Genomic DNA, 24,096 nt, shown 5'->3' with positions numbered 1-24,096 from the left:
GACGACCTCAAGGACGACGCTTAGAGGAATTCAGCCTTTCCACTCTGGTGAAGAAGTAAGACCAGCGAAGCTGTACTATGGTCAGACGACCTCAAGGACGACGTCTAGGACGACCTCAAGGACGACGCTTAGAGGAATTCAGCCTTTCCACTCTGGTGAAGAAGTAAGACCAGCGAAGCTGTACTATGGTCAGACGACCTCAAGGACGACGTCTAGGACGACCTGAAGGACGACGCTTAGAGGAATTCAGCCTTTCCACTCTGGTGAAGAAGTAAGACCAGCGAAGCTGTACTATGGTCAGACGACCTCAAGGACGACGTCTAGGACGACCTCAAGGACGACGCTTAGAGGAATTTAGCCTTTCCACTCTGGTGAAGAAGTAAGACCAGCGAAGCTGTACTATGGTCAGACGACCTCAAGGACGACGTCTAGGACGACCTCAAGGACGACGCTTAGAGGAATTCAGCCTTTCCACTCTGGTGAAGAAGTAAGACCAGCGAAGCTGTACTATGGTCAGACGACCTCAAGGACGACGTCTAGGACGACCTCAAGGACGACGCTTAGAGGAATTCAGCCTTTCCACTCTGGTGAAGAAGTAAGACCAGCGAAGCTGTACTATGGTCAGACGACCTCAAGGACGACGTCTAGGACGACCTCAAGGACGACGCTTAGAGGAATTCAGCCTTTCCACTCTGGTGAAGAAGTAAGACCAGCGAAGCTGTACTATGGTCAGACGACCTCAAGGACGACGTCTAGGACGACCTCAAGGACGACGCTTATAGGAATTCAGCCTTTCCACTCTGGTGAAGAAGACCAGCGAAGCTGTACTATGGTCAGACGACCTCAAGGACGACGTCTAGGACGACCTCAAGGACGACGCTTAGAGGAATTCAGCCTTTCCACTCTGGTGAAGAAGTAAGACCAGCGAAGCTGTACTATGGTCAGACGACCTCAAGGACGACGTCTAGGACGACCTCAAGGACGACGCTTAGAGGAATTCAGCCTTTCCACTCTGGTGAAGAAGTAAGACCAGCGAAGCTGTACTATGGTCAGACGACCTCATGGACGACGTCTAGGACGACCTCAAGGACGACGCTTAGAGGAATTCAGCCTTTCCACTCTGGTGAAGAAGTAAGACCAGCGAAGCTGTACTATGGTCAGACGACCTTAAGGACGACGTCCAGGACGTCCTCAAGGACGACGCTTAGAGGAATTCAGCCTTTCCACTCTGGTGAAGAAGTAAGACCACCGAAGCTGTACTATGGTCAGACGACCTCAAGGACGACGTCTAGGACGACCTCAAGGACGACGCTTAGAGGAATTCAGCCTTTCCACTCTGGTGAAGAAGTAAGACCAGCGAAGCTGTACTATGGTCAGACGACCTCAAGGACGACGTCTAGGACGACCTGAAGGACGACGCTTAGAGGAATTCAGCCTTTCCACTCTGGTGAAGAAGTAAGACCAGCGAAGCTGTACTATGGTCAGACGACCTCAAGGACGACGTCTAGGACGTCCTCAAGGACGACGCTTAGAGGAATTCAGCCTTTCCACTCTGGTGAAGAAGTAAGACCAGCGAAGCTGTACTATGGTCAGACGACCTCAAGGACGACGTCTAGGACGACCTCAAGGACGAGGCTTAGAGGAATTCAGCCTTTCCACTCTGGTGAAGAAGTAAGACCAGCGAAGCTGTACTATGGTCAGACGACCTCAAGGACGACGTCAAGGACGTCCTCAAGGACGACGCTTAGAGGAATTCAGCCTTTCCACTCTGGTGAAGAAGACCAGCGAAGCTGTACTATGGTCAGACGACCTCAAGGACGACGTCTTGGACGACCTCAAGGACGACGCTTAGAGGAATTCAGCCTTTCCACTCTGGTGAAGAAGTAAGACCAGCGAAGCTCTACTATGGTCAGACGACCTCAAGGACGACGTCTAGGACGACCTCAAGGACGACGCTTAGAGGAATTCAGCCTTTCCACTCTGGTGAAGAAGTAAGACCAGCGAAGCTGTACTATGGTCAGACGACCTCAAGGACGACGTCTAGGACGACCTCAAGGACGACGCTTAGAGGAATTCAGCCTTTCCACTCTGGTGAAGAAGTAAGACCAGCGAAGCTGTACTATGGTCAGACGACCTCAAGGACGACGTCTAGGACGACCTCAAGGACGACGCTTAGAGGAATTCAGCCTTTCCACTCCGGTGAAGAAGTAAGACCAGCGAAGCTGTACTATGGTCAGACGACCTCAAGGACGACGTCTAGGAAAACCTCAAGGACGACGCTTAGAGGAATTCAGCCTTTCCACTCTGGTGAAGAAGTAAGACCAGCGAAGCTGTACTATGGTCAGACGACCTCAAGGACGACGTCTAGGACGACCTCAAGGACGATGCTTAGAGGAATTCAGCCTTTCCACTCTGGTGAAGTAAGACCAGCGAAGCTGTACTATGGTCAGACGACCTCAAGAACGACGTCTAGGACGACCTCAAGGACGACGCTTAGAGGAATTCAGCCTTTCCACTCTGGTGAAGAAGTAAGACCAGCGAAGCTGTACTATGGTCAGACGACCTCAAGGACGACGTCTAGGACGACCTCAAGGACGACGCTTAGAGGAATTCAGCCTTTCCACTCTGGTGAAGTAAGACCAGCGAAGCTGTACTATGGTCAGACGACCTCAAGGACGACGTCTAGGACGACCTCAAGGACGACGCTTAGAGGAATTCAGCCTTTCCACTCTGGTGAAGAAGTAAGACCAGCGAAGCTGTACAATGGTCAGACGACCTCAAGGACGACGTCTAGGACGACCTCAAGGACGACGCTTAGAGGAATTCAGCATTTCCACTCTGGTGAAGAAGTAAGACCAGCGAAGCTGTACTATGGTCAGACGACCTCAAGGACGACGTCTAGGACGACCTCAAGGACGACGCTTAGAGGAATTCAGCCTTTCCACTCTGGTGAAGAAGTAAGACCAGCGAAGCTGTACTATGGTCAGACGACCTCAAGGACGACGTCTAGGACGACCTCAAGGACGACGCTTAGAGGAATTCAGCCTTTCCACTCTGGTGAAGAAGTAAGACCAGCGAAGCTGTACTATGGTCAGACGACCTCAAGGACGACGTCTAGGACGACCTCAAGGACGACGCTTAGAGGAATTCAGCCTTTCCACTCTGGTGAAGAAGTAAGACCAGCGAAGCTGTACTATGGTCAGACGACCTCAAGGACGACGTCTAGGACGACCTGAAGGACGACGCTTAGAGGAATTCAGCCTTTCCACTCTGGTGAAGAAGTAAGACCAGCGAAGCTGTACTATGGTCAGACGACCTCAAGGACGACGTCTAGGACGACCTCAAGGACGACGCTTAGAGGAATTCAGCCTTTCCACTCTGGTGAAGAAGTAAGACCAGCGAAGCTGTACTATGGTCAGACGACCTCAAGGACGACGTCTAGGACGACCTCAAGGACGACATCTAGGACGACCTCAAGGACGACGCTTAGAGGAATTCAGCCTTTCCACTCTGGTGAAGAAGTAAGACCAGCGAAGCTGTACTATGGTCAGACGACCTCAAGGACGACGTCTAGGACGACCTCAAGGACGACGCTTAGAGGAATTCAGCCTTTCCACACTGGTGAAGTAAGACCAGCGAAGCTGTACTATGGTCAGACGACCTCAAGGACGACGTCTAGGACGACCTCAAGGACGACGCTTAGAGGAATTCAGCCTTTCCACTCTGGTGAAGAAGTAAGACCAGCGAAGCTGTACTATGGTCAGACGACCTCAAGGACGACGTCTAGGACGACCTCAAGGACGAGGCTTAGAGGAATTCAGCCTTTCCACTCTGGTGAAGAAGTAAGACCAGCGAAGCTGTACTATGGTCAGACGACCTCAAGGACGACGTCAAGGACGTCCTCAAGGACGACGCTTAGAGGAATTCAGCCTTTCCACTCTGGTGAAGAAGACCAGCGAAGCTGTACTATGGTCAGACGACCTCAAGGACGACGTCTTGGACGACCTCAAGGACGACGCTTAGAGGAATTCAGCCTTTCCACTCTGGTGAAGAAGTAAGACCAGCGAAGCTCTACTATGGTCAGACGACCTCAAGGACGACGTCTAGGACGACCTCAAGGACGACGCTTAGAGGAATTCAGCCTTTCCACTCTGGTGAAGAAGTAAGACCAGCGAAGCTGTACTATGGTCAGACGACCTCAAGGACGACGTCTAGGACGACCTCAAGGACGACGCTTAGAGGAATTCAGCCTTTCCACTCTGGTGAAGAAGACCAGCGAAGCTGTACTATGGTCAGACGACCTCAAGGACGACGTCTAGGACGACCTCAAGGACGACGCTTAGAGGAATTCAGCCTTTCCACTCTGGTGAAGAAGTAAGACCAGCGAAGCTGTACTATGGTCAGACGACCTCAAGGACGACGTCTAGGACAACCTCAAGGACGACGCTTAGAGGAATTCAGCCTTTCCACTCTGGTGAAGAAGTAAGACCAGCGAAGCTGTACTATGGTCAGACGACCTCAAGGACGACGTCTAGGACGACCTCAAGGACGATGCTTAGAGGAATTCAGCCTTTCCACTCTGGTGAAGTAAGACCAGCGAAGCTGTACTATGGTCAGACGACCTCAAGAACGACGTCTAGGACGACCTCAAGGACGACGCTTAGAGGAATTCAGCCTTTCCACTCTGGTGAAGAAGTAAGACCAGCGAAGCTGTACTATGGTCAGACGACCTCAAGGACGACGTCTACGACGACCTCAAGGACGACGCTTAGAGGAATTCAGCCTTTCCACTCTGGTGAAGTAAGACCAGCGAAGCTGTACTATGGTCAGACGACCTCAAGGACGACGTCTAGGACGACCTCAAGGACGACGCTTAGAGGAATTCAGCCTTTCCACTCTGGTGAAGTAAGACCAGCGAAGCTGTACAATGGTCAGACGACCTCAAGGACGACGTCTAGGACGACCTCAAGGACGACGCTTAGAGGAATTCAGCATTTCCACTCTGGTGAAGTAAGACCAGCGAAGCTGTACTATGGTCAGACGACCTCAAGGACGACGTCTAGGACGACCTCAAGGACGACGCTTAGAGGAATTCAGCCTTTCCACTCTGGTGAAGAAGTAAGACCAGCGAAGCTGTACTATGGTCAGACGACCTCAAGGACGACGTCTAGGACGACCTCAAGGACGACGCTTAGAGGAATTCAGCCTTTCCACTCTGGTGAAGAAGTAAGACCAGCGAAGCTGTACTATGGTCAGACGACCTCAAGGACGACGTCTAGGACGACCTCAAGGACGACGCTTAGAGGAATTCAGCCTTTCCACTCTGGTGAAGAAGTAAGACCAGCGAAGCTGTACTATGGTCAGACGACCTCAAGGACGACGTCTAGGACGACCTGAAGGACGACGCTTAGAGGAATTCAGCCTTTCCACTCTGGTGAAGAAGTAAGACCAGCGAAGCTGTACTATGGTCAGACGACCTCAAGGACGACGTCTAGGACGACCTCAAGGACGACGCTTAGAGGAATTCAGCCTTTCCACTCTGGTGAAGAAGTAAGACCAGCGAAGCTGTACTATGGTCAGACGACCTCAAGGACGACGTCTAGGACGACCTCAAGGACGACATCTAGGACGACCTCAAGGACGACGCTTAGAGGAATTCAGCCTTTCCACTCTGGTGAAGAAGTAAGACCAGCGAAGCTGTACTATGGTCAGACGACCTCAAGGACGACGTCTAGGACGACCTCAAGGACGACGCTTAGAGGAATTCAGCCTTTCCACTCTGGTGAAGAAGTAAGACCAGCGAAGCTGTACTATGGTCAGACGACCTCAAGGACGACGTCTAGGACGACCTCAAGGACGACGCTTAGAGGAATTCAGCCTTTCCACTCTGGTGAAGAAGTAAGACCAGCGAAGCTGTACTATGGTCAGACGACCTCAAGGACGACGTCTAGGACGACCTCAAGGACGACGCTTAGAGGAATTCAGCCTTTCCACTCTGGTGAAGAAGTAAGACCAGCGAAGCTGTACTATGGTCAGACGACCTCAAGGACGACGTCTAGGACGACCTCAAGGACGACGCTTAGAGGAATTCAGCCTTTCCACTCTGGTGAAGAAGTAAGACCAGCGAAGCTGTACTATGGTCAGACGACCTCAAGGACGACGTCTAGGACGACCTCAAGGACGACGCTTAGAGGAATTCAGCCTTTCCACTCTGGTGAAGAAGTAAGACCAGCGAAGCTGTACTATGGTCAGACGACCTCAAGGACGACGTCTAGGACGACCTCAAGGACGACGCTTAGAGGAATTCCGACTTTCCACTCTGGTGAAGAAGTAAGACCAGCGAAGCTGTATATGGTCAGACGACCTCAAGGACGACGTCTAGGACGACCTCAAGGACGACGCTTAGAGGAATTCAGCCTTTCCACTCTGGTGAAGAAGTAAGACCAGCGAAGCTGTACTATGGTCAGACGACCTCAAGGACGACGTCTAGGACGACCTCAAGGACGACGCTTAGAGGAATTCAGCCTTTCCACTCTGGTGAAGAAGTAAGACCAGCGAAGCTGTACTATGGTCAGACGACCTCAAGGACGACGTCAAGGACGTCCTCAAGGACGACGCTTAGAGGAATTCAGCCTTTCCACTCTGGTGAAGAAGACCAGCGAAGCTGTACTATGGTCAGACGACCTCAAGGACGACGTCTTGGACGACCTCAAGGACGACGCTTAGAGGAATTCAGCCTTTCCACTCTGGTGAAGAAGTAAGACCAGCGAAGCTCTACTATGGTCAGACGACCTCAAGGACGACGTCTAGGACGACCTCAAGGACGACGCTTAGAGGAATTCAGCCTTTCCACTCTGGTGAAGAAGTAAGACCAGCGAAGCTGTACTATGGTCAGACGACCTCAAGGACGACGTCTAGGACGACCTCAAGGACGACGCTTAGAGGAATTCAGCCTTTCCACTCTGGTGAAGAAGTAAGACCAGCGAAGCTGTACTATGGTCAGACGACCTCAAGGACGACGTCTAGGACGACCTCAAGGACGACGCTTAGAGGAATTCAGCCTTTCCACTCTGGTGAAGAAGTAAGACCAGCGAAGCTGTACTATGGTCAGACGACCTCAAGGACGACGTCTAGGACAACCTCAAGGACGACGCTTAGAGGAATTCAGCCTTTCCACTCTGGTGAAGAAGTAAGACCAGCGAAGCTGTACTATGGTCAGACGACCTCAAGGACGACGTCTAGGACGACCTCAAGGACGATGCTTAGAGGAATTCAGCCTTTCCACTCTGGTGAAGTAAGACCAGCGAAGCTGTACTATGGTCAGACGACCTCAAGAACGACGTCTAGGACGACCTCAAGGACGACGCTTAGAGGAATTCAGCCTTTCCACTCTGGTGAAGAAGTAAGACCAGCGAAGCTGTACTATGGTCAGACGACCTCAAGGACGACGTCTAGGACGACCTCAAGGACGACGCTTAGAGGAATTCAGCCTTTCCACTCTGGTGAAGTAAGACCAGCGAAGCTGTACTATGGTCAGACGACCTTAAGGACGACGTCTAGGACGACCTCAAGGACGACGCTTAGAGGAATTCAGCCTTTCCACTCTGGTGAAGAAGTAAGACCAGCGAAGCTGTACTATGGTCAGACGACCTCAAGGACGACGTCTAGGACGTCCTCAAGGACGACGCTTAGAGGAATTCAGCCTTTCCACTCTGGTGAAGAAGTAAGACCAGCGAAGCTGTACTATGGTCAGACGACCTCAAGGACGACGTCTAGGACGACCTCAAGGACGACGCTTAGAGGAATTCAGCCTTTCCACTCTGGTGAAGAAGTAAGACCAGCGAAGCTGTACTATGGTCAGACGACCTCAAGGACGACGTCTAGGACGACCTGAAGGACGACGCTTAGAGGAATTCAGCCTTTCCACTCTGGTGAAGAAGTAAGACCAGCGAAGCTGTACTATGGTCAGACGACCTCAAGGACGACGTCTAGGACGACCTCAACGACGACGCTTAGAGGAATTCAGCCTTTCCACTCTGGTGAAGAAGTAAGACCAGCGAAGCTGTACTATGGTCAGACGACCTCAAGGACGACCTCAACGACGACGCTTAGAGGAATTCAGCCTTTCCACTCTGGTGAAGAAGTAAGACCAGCGAAGCTGTACTATGGTCAGACGACCTCAAGGACGACGTCTAGGACGACCTCAAGGACGACGCTTAGAGGAATTCAGCCTTTCCACTCTGGTGAAGAAGTAAGACCAGCGAAGCTGTACTATGGTCAGACGACCTCAAGGACGACATCTAGGACGACCTCAAGGACGACGCTTAGAGGAATTCAGCCTTTCCACTCTGGTGAAGAAGTAAGACCAGCGAAGCTGTACTATGGTCAGACGACCTCAAGGACGACGTCTAGGACGACCTCAAGGACGACGCTTAGAGGAATTCAGCCTTTCCACTCTGGTGAAGAAGTAAGACCAGCGAAGCTGTACTATGGTCAGACGACCTCAAGGACGACGTCTAGGACGTCCTCAAGGACGACGCTTAGAGGAATTCAGCCTTTCCACTCTGGTGAAGAAGTAAGACCAGCGAAGCTGTACTATGGTCAGACGACCTCAAGGACGACGTCTAGGACGACCTGAAGGACGACGCTTAGAGGAATTCAGCCTTTCCACTCTGGTGAAGAAGTAAGACCAGCGAAGCTGTACTATGGTCAGACGACCTCAAGGACGACGTCTAGGACGTCCTCAAGGACGACGCTTAGAGGAATTCAGCCTTCCCACTCTGGTGAAGAAGTAAGACCAGCGAAGCTGTACTATGGTCAGACGACCTCAAGGACGACGTCTAGGACGACCTCAAGGACGACGCTTAGAGGAATTCAGCCTTTCCACTCTGGTGAAGAAGTAAGACCAGCGAAGCTGTACTATGGTCAGACGACCTCAAGGACGACGTCTAGGACGACCTCAAGGACGACGCTTAGAGGAATTCAGCCTTTCCACTCTGGTGAAAACTAGAGTGGAAAGGCTGGAAAGGTTGCCGCCATCTACGAGCGAGGCCGGCAAGCCGATTGTCTGGTTGCCGCCGTCGCTCATAGATGACGGTAGCTGTCTATGAGCGATCCTGGGGAAACTATCCCTTTACAGCTCCGCTGTAAAACAAGTTGGTACGCCACTGTCCACATATCAGGTAAGGGTACTTCACGTTTCGTGTCATAGCCTGCTGACTTCGCATCTGGCCATATAGTGACCTGTGGAAACGATTCAGGCACGACTTAAAGGCTCCTCACACTCACATATGGGGAGACGTCACGTTCCTATCGCTACACATGGTTCTAGGAATGTCCTAGGGATGTTGTAATAAACGTTCTATAGATGTCCAAAGAAGCACCTCCCTTCCGCAGATATCCTATAAACAGGAGCGGGTCATATGAAGACACGCTGCTGAACGTAGCGACACATTGGTCTTGTTGGACGTCGACTTCGGAGCTTGCAGCAAATTTGTTGTGCAGGGTGAGACGAACGAGTTCTCTACTCACTGCCAGGATGAGAACGGCAGGGAGGTTCTTCGGTAGATCTCTCCTACAGAGCGAGCGTCCTACCTTCGAAAACACTCATGAGCTTCGAGTGAGTATGCGCGGAAGGCAGCGAGGAGTACCGGAAGATGAGAATTTGAATGAGACGCCCTGCGCTTCCTGTCCTATCAGTGAATATACGATTAATATGGCTAAACAAATCACCCAAAAGCCCGCGGTATGCATTGAGCGCTCTCCCCTTATAATAACTTTCTTCTGGCCGCTATTATCTTTCTACGCCCTTACCTTTTAAATTATACAATTTTCCTTCCCCCTGAATGATGAGGGCCACCCCCGTGTAACCATTCGGAACTTAAGAGGAGGCGACACCACCAAGCGGAAAAGACGCGAAGGAGAAAAGCGGGCAGCTGTACCGGCTATCCAAGCGTGCTGCGAAAGCTGCCCGTGGCTTGGCGGTCGAAGTGTGAACCAGAAGGGGGTTCGAATGAAAACCGTCCAAATTGCAAAGCTGTTTTTTTTTGTGTTTTTTTTTTATGAAAATATGCGAGTAAGGTTACCATACCGGGCGCGTCGCTCATGTAGTTCTGAAGCCGACGTCCTATATAAAGCTTTGTGCATACGGAACTTACGGGAGAGTCACTATATGTGAACCGAGGCGACTTCCTTTACAATTGAGGCAGCTTACCTTCTCCAGCTGCCCCACCCTAGACTTTTCACTTGACGACGTCGACAGTGCGTGACTTCTTTCAATGGACGATGCCAGGCTCTTAACTTGCTTGCTGATGAACTTGATGATCTGCGAGGTGAGGCGACAACCTACACGTTGATTAAAAAAAAACAAAAACAAATATCCTAGCCATCTATATGAAACAAACTGAAAAAAGACGCATAAAGAGTGTTGTTAGATATAAAGCACTGTCGTACACAAAGTCTTGCCAAGCATGAAATCTTGTTGGACAATTAATAAATTTTTTTTTTGAAATTTAATAAAACTGTGCTTCTTTCTCAGCTTAAAAAAAAGAACAGAGCTGAGTTCGGTCCCACTCCTTTAACTTTTTACTGGTGTCCACGTCATAGTAAGTGGCGAAAAAGGAATGGTTACTCTTTTCTCATAAAACTTCGAGAAGCGACCGCGACGCGGCGCTTCGCGAAAGCTCACCGGTGACATCGTGTACATACAATTTTATATCGGGCAAGATTGGCCATGTGACAGATGATGTAACACGAAGCCGCGGCGACTGTGTTCTTGGGAACTGGCCCAGCAGCCATTGATGTTGGTATGCAACTATACGAAGCAAATATCTGACGAGCGATCGACGAGATTCATGCGGTGTCAACAGCCACTGTTCCGACGCCACGGGCAGAGCGAACGCCACTAGACGAAAATAGTCACTTGTTCGCAGAATCTTCGCTCCATACAGAATCCAACATCCACCAGAGGTCGGCATTTTATATCACCCTGATTCACCCTCATCCTCACGCCGCACTCACCTAAGCCTCTCGCTCACCCTCGCCCTCACAGCTACACTCACTTTCAGCCCTCACTCACCCTCATCCTTACAGTCGCACTCACCTTCAGCCCGTCCCTCATCCTCACTGAACCTCATGGCCTTCACGCCCCTCATGCACTCACCGCCCTCACGCACTCACGGCCCTCACACCCCTCACGCACTCACCGCCTTCACGGCCCTCGCAGCCCTCACGCACTCATACCCCTCACGCACCTCATGCCCTTCACGCACTCACCGCACTTACGACTCTCACGCACTCATACCCCTTACGCACTCACGGACCTCACGGCCCTCGACCCCCTATCACCTCTCACGCACTCCCCGCCCTCACGGACTCATACCCCCAACACACTCACGGTCCTCACAGCGCTCACAGCCCTCAGGCCCCTCACGCGCTCACCGCCCTCGCGGTCTTCCCGCACTCATACCCCTCACGCACTCATACCCTTCATGCACTCATGGTACTCACAGCCCTTACGGCCCTCACACCCCTCACGGTCCTCACTCACCTTCACACTCACGAATTTTCTAGGTTCAGAAACTCACTCACCCTCACCTCACCTGCGAAGATGAAGGTGAGTGAGGGCCCTTATAAGTGAGATTTGCCGAGGTATGATATTCACACAAATGAGACACTTATTTGACATACTCACGGCCTCCTTAGCTCACAGACCGCCCTTACACAGATGACCAGGAATTAGTGGTGCCCAAATAGTGGTTAAAAACGAATAGCACTCCAGCTTTCCTGCTGTCACGCTCTCTCACGCTCCCAACGGATATCGACGTTGGATGTTCCACAGAACAACGTGACAAGGGCCATCTCTACAAAAACCCAGACACTACGACGCAGCGCCTCACTTGGCGACAGCAGCGGCAGCGAACAGATCAAACTGCAATGTAGCGTACGACCATAACCGCAGGTTCGTTGGTCGGCAAGTCAGTTATCAACGGGTTGTCCGAGATCGACCAGGAAGAGCGCCGTCATCCAGACAACCTTCCTGCTGTCCAGTGCTTTTCTGCTCATCTCTCTGATGCTGCCAACGAAATTGGACGCTGGTTGGTCCGCGGAACAACGTGACAAGAGCCATCAAAAACCCAAATGCTACGGCGCAGAGCTCCAGTTGGCGACCGCAGCGGCTGCGAGCAGATCGAGCTGCAACCGAACGTACGACTATAATCGCAGGTTAGGGCTAGTTCTTTTTTTTTTTGTGAGAATAAACTTGCTATTACACTGCTGCTGCTGTTCTTACTACCATTGGTATCTAGCATCAGTTACTTGATACTCTCCTTCACCGTGCCAGCAATAGTAAGACTACCATGAGCTAACCAACCGGGGAAGGGGGGGGGGGGGGGGGCGCTTGCCTCCCCAGTTTTCAGACTGGCGGGCAAGGCATGTATTTTGCCCCCCCCCCCCCCTTCCTGAAACAGCCACCACTGGGCAGGGCAAACACTAGACGTTGGCGCACAAGGGATGCCAACGGGGAAGGTCTGGTTATCCCCTCCCCTCCCCCCCTACTCAAAAGCAAGTTGGTACGCCACTGATGAATAAGGATTTTGGAAAACCTCGTGATGATTTTCGACTTACCGTCGCAAATCATCACCAGCTATTTTTTTTTTCGAAGTGTTAATATTTGTAGTGTAATTCCTATGGACACGAAGGCCCTCAGGAAGCAAATCTAGGACTGAAGAAAATGCAACCAAAACCTGAGAATAAAAATCCGAGTGGAAGAGCTCCAACAATGCCAAAGAGAAAACACCTTAGAGGTCAAAGGTGTACCACCCGAAGGTATGACGTTGCAGCAAAGATCGGAGAGTTTGTCGGTGAACTTGTCATGACGGCAGATATTGACATCTGTCACCGTGTGCTCACACAAAAACCTTCAGAAGAGAACATTATCGTTCGCTTCATTCAACGTAGCAAAGAAAATGCTATCTTAGAAAAGTCGAGAAAAAAAAGGGTGACCACTGCATTATTTTTGGTACATGGAATTGATAAACACGTTTTTTGTAAATGAACACTTGATGCGACGACTAAATGAGCAACTTCTGGACACAATTGCCCGGAAAATTGTGGTGAGGTGGAAGCATGTGTGGACGGCAGGCGGAAAAGTGATAACGCGAAAAAACGACTCGTCATCATCTTTTAGAATTTCTTGCCTTGATTACGTGAAAAAGATGACTGCATAATTGCATAATTGACATCTTCGATTTTGCTGAAGCCTCCACTCCCTCTCTCCCTCATACAGCATTGTGTCAAGGGTGAACCCCCCCCCCCCCCCCCCCTCCCCAAATCAAAATCCTAGCTATGTGTCTGCTTTGGGGAATGGATCGGAGGGTCCTGGAGCTTGCGGGGGGACGTGCGCGCGGATGTGGACGGGCTTAATGGAAGTGTTCTCATCTCGCATCACGCAGCCTCGCCAGCCTCCCAGTACCACAACCAGGGGTCCAGCCAGGCTCCTTAGGCAGCGACGACTCGGACTAAGAGTTGTTTTAAAATAAAGTATTGCTCTCTCTCTCATGTGCTGCTTCGTTTCCTGGAATTCCTTGGTGAGCGGGGACCCAGTGGATGCCGAATTGGGTGTTGTTTTACGTTTGTAACCTGGTGACCGCCCAGTATAGATCTAGTCCATACTGTGGGGCTGCAGGTTTGTCGCTGACGTCCAACGCCTCGGTGCTGTGTAGCCCAAGTAGGATGGCGTGGAGCTCCGCTATCTCGGCAGAGACCCCACTTTTCTCTGCCAGTCAGGGCAGGAATAAGTTAGCCAGCGGTGATTTGTGAGAATGCCACGATTCATGTCGTCTCTCTTTACAGTGTTGAAGCTAGGAACTACACTGCTATTTGATTTGAACCACTCCTTGCCACCCTTGGTTTTCCACCATTTCCCACTTCCCTCGCATCTGAGGGTCTCTCCCCCGCTGCGCGTGCCAGACTCACTGTGGCTCCCATCCCCCGTCATGTGAATCCTACCCGCCACTCGGCTCGGGCGGCCATCGCTCGCGCTACCTTCGACGCGCGTATCCGGTAGGTTGCGATACCGTTCGTGCCCTCTTTACGGACCCCAGCCCACAGGGTGTGCGCGGGGGTATTACGGTCGTCGTGGACTCTGATCTCAGGACAGTCCACGCGGCCACTGAGCGTGGTCTTACCGACGTGTCCATCCTGGAAGAACGAGCGCTCGCCAGGGCAATCCTTTCTACCTCCTTCTCTCCTCCTACATTCCCATTCACATTCTCACTGATTCTCAGACGGCCTGTCGGCACTTCCTATTAACACCTTACGTCCTTCCACTGCATCTTTACTCAACCCGTTCCTATCCTCTACCTCCCACAATTTCCGGCTGGTATGTGTGCCTGGGCACGCAGCTGTCCCCGGTAATGAGCACGCTCATGCGCTCGCCCGAGACCTCTCACACCGGGTGCCTGGGGAAGACTTCGTCAGCATCCAGCCAGCCCCTTACTCCTACAGCACTCACCTTGCAGAGCTACGCCTCGCTCGGCAACATTATCCTCCTCCTCCCTTTTCCCTTACTCGCAGAGACGCCGTCCTGTGGCGACAACTGCAAACTAACACTTTCCCGACCTCCCTCTTATACTCTTAACTCCACCCGTCACTCAGCCCGCCTCAGTGCCCGCACTGCGGCGACCGTCCCAACCTTTTTTACGTGGTCTGGCAGTGCCAGCCCCTAATTCCCGCCGTCCCACCCAATCCCAATGCCACCCCCACCTCCCGGGAGGAGCGGCTGACCGATGACACGGCCACTGGCCAGCAATCGCTGGTGGACCACGCCAAGGCGGTCGCCGCCACGTATGGGGCCCCGAACTAGGGGCTCCACCCGAGAGTTTGTCACACGTCGCTACAATAAAAGTTTATTCACTCACTTAACTATCGCACACTTCTACAAGGATTCAAACCCTGGTCATAAAGCAATGGCTCACTTACACTCCAACGTGGTGTGCAGCGAACGCAACGTAGCGCATGCACCACTTCGCGCCTTTTATTGATATATACGAGCGTAGTCTCGAGATCTGCGACTAATTAACATTTGCGAGCACTGCGACGGCGTAGCGCTTGCACGGGCCCGCGCTACGTCGGACAGTGCAAACCTTTAAAGAATATGCAAAGCTCGTATATTTTATATTGTTTACCTAGCACAAGAGAGAAAAGACGCGCCAGCTTCTCTCGAAATACCGCGATTCCGCTGCGTACTTGCAAAAAAAGAAGAAACAAATTATTGATTATGATGTAGAAAACCCGAGACTGTGGTAAAAGCAGAAAAACTTGGTCGAAGAAAAAAGACAGGGGAAAAGAACGTTCTTTTCCCCCCTCTTCGCACTCACTGTTTTAGAGCGCAGCTCTTAGGGGCCCGTTTCCGGCTTGAGCGGCGTCGCCGTCGGCGTAACCGCGAGGTCACGTGACAACCCCTCCCATCCAGGTCACGTGACCCCTACCCCACGGTCACCTGACCGCTCCCACGGTCACGTAACCCCTCCCTCCCAGGGTCACGTTACCCCACCTCCGAGGTCACGTGACCCCTTCCTCCCGAGGTCAGGTAACCCCCCCCCCCCCCGGAGGCGACTGATGAATGAGGGGAGGAGGAGGAGAAGGAGGTGGAGGAGGGGTCTACCCTCCCCTCAATACTCTTCCCTCCTCCTCCTCAAGAGCTGCGCTCTAATTCGGCGTTCCAGGGAGTTGTAAACGGGTTTGACTTTTTTTCAAACTAATTATTATTTTTTCTATTTGCAGCCGCATGTGGTGATTATCGGAACCACGATGTTACGTCATTGGGAGTACAGACGTTTTCGTTACGCCGTCTATCGGACGTCAAAAGAACTATTTGCTGGGCCGATTGGAGCGTGACAAGTATCACGTGACGAGGCCAGGTATAATCTTCGCTTTGCTTTGATTGTCAACTTTAGGGCTTAGCAGCAGAAACTGTTCGCTAAGTGTATTTTGCCTTTGCTATGATGCAAAACATGTGTAGGACGAAACCCCGAAACAAATCCAAATACGCCAAGTGAAGCGATCGGGAGTTGTGTGTAAGTTACGATAGAATCCTGCGATGAACCTTCATAATCGTGGCCGCCAACACCACTCGGACACTTCGCCGTTGAGACCAACAAGCATACATGCTCTTCGCGCGCTTCCCGACTTCCAAGCAGCAAACAAATGGAAACACGTACCGCTCGATTCACGGCTTTCGGAAACAACGACAACAATCCCAACGACTTCAGCGGCCGCTGAAGTCGGCGGGAAGGTCTAGCAAGGTGGGTCGGAAGACGTAGCAAGGCGCTCGTCGCGATCCTTTTTTTTTTTTAGGTGGATTTATTTTGTGTGAATAGTTTGAACTTTGTCCAAGGTCTTCCGGTTAGAGGTGATTCTTATCTCTTCGTCGTCGTCCGATTTTGTTATTTTCGGAGTGTTGTCCGGTGGTGGCGGATGCACTCGTGGTAGTGACAACTCGTTAATTTGACGTCATTCGCTAAGTGCGCTGGGATCGGCCACCACGGTCGCCATCTTCGAGGTCTCTTTCGATCCCCCCTATGTGTCAGGTGCCGTCTGGTCGGACCTTTCAGAGTGCTTTAGCAGCATTTTACAACTTTAAAGGGTCTTTTTGACCGAAACTAGGGGTTATTCTTAGACTTTGGTGGTTTTGAAGCGGCGCAGTAATATTTTTTGTGCGTGTTCATTTGGTTAGTTTTGTCGCCATTGGACTTGTCCACCGCGGCCGCGTTGCCCCCTCGGCCCCACACAGCGCTCCCTGTCGCGCGCCGTGCCCGCACGGCGGTAGCTCTTTTGCAAGAACTGTGATTTTTCTACTTTGGTGTTTTTGTAGCACGATGTGATTACTCTGTTTTGTTTTGCTAGTTTTCTTATTATTTTTCTCTAGCGTATTTTCTGCACTACGGCCGTGTAACCGTGTTGCTCCATCGCCTCCGAGTCGTGCCTTCGGTGTTCGTTCCTGCACAGCAACATACCGTGCGGCTCACCGAGTGCGCAGCTAATGGAAAATGCGCCGCATTTTTCATTAGCCCAAGTGATTTAAAACTGCATGTAAGCGATTTGGCGAGCGACGAGACAAGCGACAGCGACCCGTTTCACTGCCGCTCGGTCACTCGCGCGACGAGGCAATACGCCTGAAAGCGACGGGAGCAAACGACCAAGGCGATGAACGCTAAGTTTTCTAGAAATCCAAAAACCGAGCTACGCGACCAGCGACAGTGAAGGGTGAACCGCATGTAACCGATTTAGCGAGCGACGGCGACAGGGACGGAGATATCTCACGGTCGTTCGTCGCGTCGCTCGGTTTTTGGATTTCTAGACATCGTCGCTCATCGCCTTGGTTGCTTGCTCCCGTCGCTTTTATGGGGTTTGCCTCGTGGCGCGAGTGACCGAGCAACAGCGAAGCGGGGTCGTCGTCGCTTGTCTCGTCGCTCAGCCTTTACACACGGTACTCGGCGGCAACAAGGAAATTAAAACGGCCCGCCCCCGAGATAAACTGTTTTCTCTCTTCTGTTCAACGAAGCTTCTTCAACGATATAAAATTAGCACACACTACCATCGGACAACCACGTACCCAAGCCAGTCAAACCACGACCTCGAAAATAGCGGATCGTCAGTGGCGCTCCCAGGAAAAATCGAACATGCAGGCTCAGTGAATACCACCTATTCGCTGCTTTCTTTGATGTAAAAGTAAAACTCAAATAAGCACGGTGTGGATTACCCTTGCATCATATATGGTACGTACACTATATTTTTCGTGTGTCTCTCTGAAACCACTTAAGCAAACTGAAAAAAAAAAAAAAAAAAACGGCGAAAGGGATGTTAAGTTTAACGCATGCTTGGCCATCCCCGCGATCGGTTTCTACTTTATCTGACTGCCTGTTTCCGACAGGCCAAAAAAAAAAAAACGTTTTGCAAATTATGCCATAAATCTACCTGTCATGTAATTCTACCTGTTTGATGACTTGACAAGCCTCCGAAGCCACGACGACAACTGATTTGGTCGTGGTCAGTACAACACGACACCGGGTTCTGCTGCGTGGGTCGCGACGTCACTGTTGTTGCGCTGCTTGAGCTTAAACGAGCACTGTTGCGAAAGAATCATGACACGCGTAACCCCCAACTCTCGTTCAAATAAACGAATCAAACATGAATTGTGAGCGCTACATCTCAACCTACCAACGAAGCCCAGAGGCGGTCACGGGAGTATTCTAGTACACCACAACTACGTTAAGACAAGAAGCCGCCAGGGGGCACCACTCTATCGTCTCGGGGCTAATGGCGTCAACAAAACCAAGGTAGGGCGAGGGAAAGACGGGCCGGGGAGGAGGTTTAATCTCGCCCTACCTTCTTGAGTTTCAACGAACTATAGTTTTCCCGTGACCAAGCGTCTTTTGTCTCGATCACTCGCCGCGACCATGCTAAGCGGTTGATGTGGTCTACTGCACGGAAATTTAAATGCGATACTCCCAGTGGCGTCACTGCACATCTCATTTGAAAGACGGTGTGAGTTGAGGGCAGTGTTGTACGGAACGATGTCCCAAAGGAACGACGTTCCCGGAACGGGTTCCTTTGAGGCGGAACGGAGGAACTCCGCCGTTCCATCTTGAATCGGTGGAACTGGAACGTGAACTCGTTACGTTTTCAAGGAAGCAACGACAGAAAGCACTTATTTTATAGAGCGCAGCTTTTATGTGCCCGTTTCCGTGTATAGCGGTGTCGCTGTCGGCGTAACCACCCCGCTAATTTAGCGGGAAATTGAGTTGGTGTTGAGGTCACGTGGCGTCACTTTTTCAGCTAAATTTAGCGGGCAAACAGTGGAGGAGGGGAAGGTACGGAGGAGGAGGAGGGACATACGCTCCCTCCGTACCCTCCACTCCTCCTCGTCAAGAACTGCGCTCTAATTTCGGATTACAGAGATCTGTAAACGTCTTTCATTTATATATATATAGAGAGAGAGAAAGAGAGAGAGAGAGAGAGAGAGAGAGATAAGCGATGGAGAAGCGTCCGCGAGATAGTCAAAAACAAAGACCTGGAACAAACGTGATAGTGGCGATTCAACACGTATATAGATGGGGGGGGGGGGGGGGGGGTAATTTTACTCGCTTGCTCGCTTCATTTTATCTACGGATTATCCAGCATAATTTTTCACGAAAATACGGAAGTGTAACGTTAACGCAACGACACGTTGCAAACTTAGAAATGTGACAAAAAAGCGAATTCCTTTCGAACGTCCGGAACTTGTAACAGGTACTCGTTCCAAGATTGAGAAGGAACGAGGAACGAGCTTTCGTTCCTGTTTTGGAGGGACGTGTACGACACTAGTTGAGGTGTACCCCGACCTTCAGTGCATTTCTCTTTTACATATAAAAACTTGCGCAAGCAAAAAAAAAAAAAAGTTTCTGTTATTATTATGCACATTAATACATTCTTTACAGTCAAGCATCATGAAGCGTTTGCGCATGAGCAGTGCCGACAACAGAGTCACCCTGGTGGCGTGACGTCGGGGAGCCGAGTTCTCACAACTAATCGGCCGACATCCAAACATCCTTTAGCGCCTCTTCAAAACGCAGACGCGCCAGCGACGTGCGCGCAAACGCAAATGCAAAAAAAATAAAAAAATTTATATATATATATATATATATATATATATATATATATATATATAAAATAAAAAAAAAATAAATGACGCTGCCACTTACTGGTACGGCGGTGGGGGGCTTGCCGAGGGAGTTTGTCCATCGCTTCTGCAGCACGTCCGCCAAGGGAATGGACGCCAGACCGGGGCTCATGCTGTCGACCCAGCGGATGCACCAGTACTCGCGGAGGCGCTCATTCGTGCCGGCCGGAAGTACCAGGGTCGGCATAACTCTGGCGCCCAGGTCCATCTTCAAGACGTACGCGAAGACTGCTCTACATTGAGAGGCGCGAGGCGCAAAGGACGCAGCCATGAGCAAACATAACCAAAGTGCCACTAAAACGTCAACAGGCGAAGCCGCTCAAGTTAAGTCAAAAGTAATGCGAACAAACAGGAGACAATTGTTTTAATGTGAGCCCATGGAGCGAAGTCAGCGCTGTCTGTAACCGTCTGTAGCAAAAGAAAAACGGCACCTAAATTCTTATTTCCAATAAAACACAAAGAAAAGCCCAACAACGCAGATGCTTCGTCACTGAAGCCGGCGGGTGCGCTCAAGGTCAAAGCGGACACGCTTCATAAATAAAACACAAAGAAAAGCATAGCAGCGCAGTGCTTTGTCGCGGAAGCCTTCTTGAAACCGGCAGGGTTCGCCGCGCCTGCGGAGTGGGTGTCCGTGGTGTCACCGCCGGAGCGCCGTGGGCAAAAGGAAGACGTGGCACGCTGCGTGTAGGAATGCCTTCGCATTCCTACACTTAAGCAGTCTTGTCGAATCTTTGCGTGGCTTATCATGTTCGTTTCTCTTGCTTCGTGATTCGTTTCACGACCTTCTTATCGGCTAAAGCCTTAATTTCGTTCGCTGATGAGCGATGATACCTACAGAAACATGGCGAACACCATGATGGTGAGCTTCTGACACTATCTGGAGAATCCCATCAGCTCCTTAGTGTGGGCTGCGTCTTTAAGGGGAGCTGAGGAGGTTATTGAAGAAAAAAACGAGTTAGAGGTGAATTTTAGAGTGTTTTTAAGCCGTAATACTGACTATCACGTTCGTTTTCCCCGAAGATATAACTACACGCGAGAAAACACGAAAACCTCCGTCCAGTCGTTACGTCATAAAAGGATCTTTGGGCCGCCAAGCTCGTGTCGCTCGCGTGGGCAGCGCGTGCAAATGCAAGCTTGCCAGGTATATTCTCCCGCACTGACGTGTTGAGGGCATCAATAAAAAAACGCGAACAACAACAATCCCCCGCACTGACACCAGTCCTGGCGTCTTTTTTTTTTTCCCCTTTTTGTTTGCAAAGCTGTGCGCATGCACAACTTTGATAGGCGCTGAAGATGCGCGAGAACTTTTTCTTATGACGTAACGCTCCAGGAAGGGGGGGCTTCAGCGGCACTTTGAATGTTATTTTCTGTAACCTCCGTACACGAATCTGAAAAATTATCTCGATATTTGTAATCCTAGAGGCCAAATGAAGATGATTTAAGTGTTTGTTACTCAAATACTAAACCGCTTTAGCTTCTCTTTAAGGCGAAACAAACTATATATGTACCCAACAACCGTGTGAATACAACTCGACCGTGTGAATACAGCCATGAGGTTTCCGCCCGATACAAACGGCTCACTGAAACGGCTGCACCAGTAGTGCTTCGTGCGTGCAGCGTAAAATGAAAGAAGCAAGCGCGTGGCGGGGGAATCTAATTCGATCGTGACGTCGCAGTCGAGCTCGGCTCTCGTTTTCTATGACCCTCAGCACGCGCGTAGGTTTAGAAGGTTTCCGCTAACTTCTCCGCGCTTTTACGGAGATTTGTTACGTTAGAAACGGGAGAAAAGAAAACGATATATATGTATGTATATAAAAAGGTGTTACTACATTAAGCCCTTCAAAACCCAAAAACAAGCACTTAAAAAAACTCGTAGTTAATAATATACTTTAATTTACTAATTTTCATTACTACTTGATACTTGTTCTGACGAAATGAAATGACAACATCGTTAATTACTTCGTTGCCGATAAAAGTTGCGAGTTACGGGTAACAGATTTTTACTTCAAGCGCTTTAATTACGTCTCTGGTCAGTGCTTCTGGAAAGATGCCGTCAACAAATATGGCTCGCTGACTGCGAGCTGAAACAGCATTGCACGGACGCTATAAAGGCAATTGCTGCCCTACTTAATTACTATCGAAAGTTTTAAAGCCATTGACCTGCCAAAACGCAGGATCGTGTTATTGCCGGCTTTCTTTTATCCCAATGAAAACATAACCGGGCTTTCAACACGTTATATATTTTCCTATGGATCTAATATTGAGAGCAAACGTCGTGAATGTGATAAAAAATAATTGAATAATCTAATATTTGCCAGACCGTCACACCTATTCATTCAAAACATTTGCCTATAAAAGCAAAACCTTAGAAAGTTACCAGTGTGTCTCGGCTCGTTGAGCAATAAGCGAATGGTTTGCTTGATTTTTATTTTTAATGAGCGAGGCCTCTTTTTTTATTTTTTTTTCGTTTGAACAAGCTCATGTGACAATATTGATGATTATTACGTCACACGTGTGATCTAAGATCTGCAGCACTTCCGTTAGCCCCATTCCGAATAACCCTTTTAATTGCACGAGTGCTGTACTAGGAATATCTTGAAACGAAAACAGTCGCGATCGCGAACACATATTGCCGGTGTGTATACCGTGGGCCATGAATCTATACGTTTTCTAAATAAATTTTGGGAATGAGTTTTATATGACAAGCCTCTAAAGCTCCGAAAAGACGCGGCTCGGTAGTGCATTTGTTTAGTGGAAATTAAAAAAAAATGCTTGCTTCAATAAAACGTTAAAAAAAATAGCTTGAGATTTCTATTGGAGCGATACTGAGGAGATATGTTTATGTAAAAGGGCGGGGGAAAAATCTTGTAGGTTATTGTCGTATTTATAGGACAAAACAAGAAACGAGACTATACCTGGGCGAATTTTCTTTCCTTCGTAATTTCTACTCGTTAAAATCAAACGCCACGATGACTTTCAACAACGCAATTTTTTTTTTTAATTTTATGTATACGTGAATATATGTATCAGAATAAATCCTAATCAATCTATAGAATAGATTAAAATATTTTTTGTAACCGAATGGAGGTGAATTTGCTAGCTATAGTCGGAGACAGGTCAAGAAGAAAGTGGAAGCTCCTCCCACCCCTTTCCACGTCAGCGGCGAACAGTGGAGAGGAGGTCGCCTCCTCGCCAGCGTTCGCGCTACTAAAGTGGAAAGAGGTGGGAGGAGCTTCCACCTCCTTCTTGACCTGTCTCCGACTACATATATTCGCACTATCGCGGTAAATTACAGTGCCCTAGCAAACAAAGGTGATTTTTGCGAATCATTTTGAGCGAGTTCGGTTCATTTGGATCTCGTTATGCGGCCACTTTGTCAGATATAGGGCCATCTTACTGCTTACATGTTGACTCTCTTCTCGTCGATCTCTTTTTTTAAAAACAAAGGAAATTCTCGGATCCATGTCGGGCTCATCACGATGTAACGCTTGACCTTGATTGGATGGGTCACGGCATCAATGAATTTTCTCCAATTTAGCTGCGACCAAGAAAGGAACACACACACACCTCAGTACGTGCATCAATTACATTACGCAAGAATAGAACATGCTTTGTTTCAGCACAAGTATAAGTTCAGCCATCGGGTGTGTAGACGTGAAGTAGAGCAATTATCAATTGAACCCACCTGTACGCTAAAGCCCCTTGATGCAGGTGTTTTTTACAAGTACCGCCAACCATTGTTGTGGAACCGCGCGAGACACGTGCCACGAGCGGGTGCTCCGCCGCCATTCGCTTCCTAGGGCCGCTCATTTCAGTGCTGCGCCGCCATTCGCTTCCAAGGGCCGCTCGAGACCCGGGTCTCGTGCACTCGCGCATTTGACGCTACTTGCACGACAAACGCAAACCGATCGAGGGGCTTTACTGTACGCATACCATTACTGCCCTCCTCAGCCCTCGGTACGCATTGGAAATAAATACGATATTTGAAACGAATGGCTTCCAAGATTTATCGCCAAACCAAACAAGAATAAAAAGATAAGTGTGTTTTAACACATATCGTTACCGCATTACCGCCTATAACAAGTATTCACTGGACGCCATATTCGTGGGTGCTGTCTAGAGCGCATGCTCAGAACGAGCCCACGTTAATAGGTAGCTAAGACCGGCAATCTTGATGGTGCGGAATGCATGTTCCAAAAGAGCTGTGAAAGCTCGCCATCAGCACGCGCTCAGCAGTCGCGCACACAACTATGGCCGCCAGTGAATGGAACCGGGAGCTCGCACTGTTAAGGCCGGTTCAGACACTTGCGTTATAATGCGTTTGACAGCGTTGCGTCGAGAACCGAAAGCGAGTCACTGGCACATCTGTGCTTCAT

At 50.1% G+C, this 24,096-nt stretch overlaps 1 protein-coding gene and 1 long non-coding RNA gene across 2 annotated transcripts in view; one reads left to right on the top strand and one right to left on the bottom strand.

Moving 5' to 3' along the window:
• LOC115327173 overlaps positions 1-24,096 on the bottom strand; it is a 99,275-nt gene that overhangs the window by 47,775 nt on the left and 27,404 nt on the right. Inside the window, exons 4-5 of the mRNA XM_029988126.4 lie at positions 19,743-19,953; positions 10,214-10,324 (exon numbers count right to left, since the gene is read on the bottom strand). Coding sequence (XP_029843986.3) covers positions 10,214-10,324; positions 19,743-19,928 — 297 coding nt within the window. The 5' untranslated portion in view covers positions 19,929-19,953. The remainder of the gene's footprint in view (positions 1-10,213; positions 10,325-19,742; positions 19,954-24,096) is intronic.
• Positions 9,163-13,309, top strand: LOC120840208. The gene is made up of 3 exons (XR_005715483.1): positions 9,163-9,182; positions 11,960-12,222; positions 13,286-13,309. It is a non-coding gene; the product is annotated as an uncharacterized LOC120840208 (long non-coding RNA).

The sequence above is a fragment of the Ixodes scapularis genome, unplaced genomic scaffold (assembly GCF_016920785.2).
Source record: "Ixodes scapularis isolate PalLabHiFi unplaced genomic scaffold, ASM1692078v2 PGA_scaffold1__304_contigs__length_218370807, whole genome shotgun sequence".
NCBI lineage: Eukaryota > Metazoa > Arthropoda > Arachnida > Ixodida > Ixodidae > Ixodes > Ixodes scapularis.
Note: the sequence above shows the minus strand (reverse complement) of the source record. Positions and strands in the feature narration are given on the sequence as shown.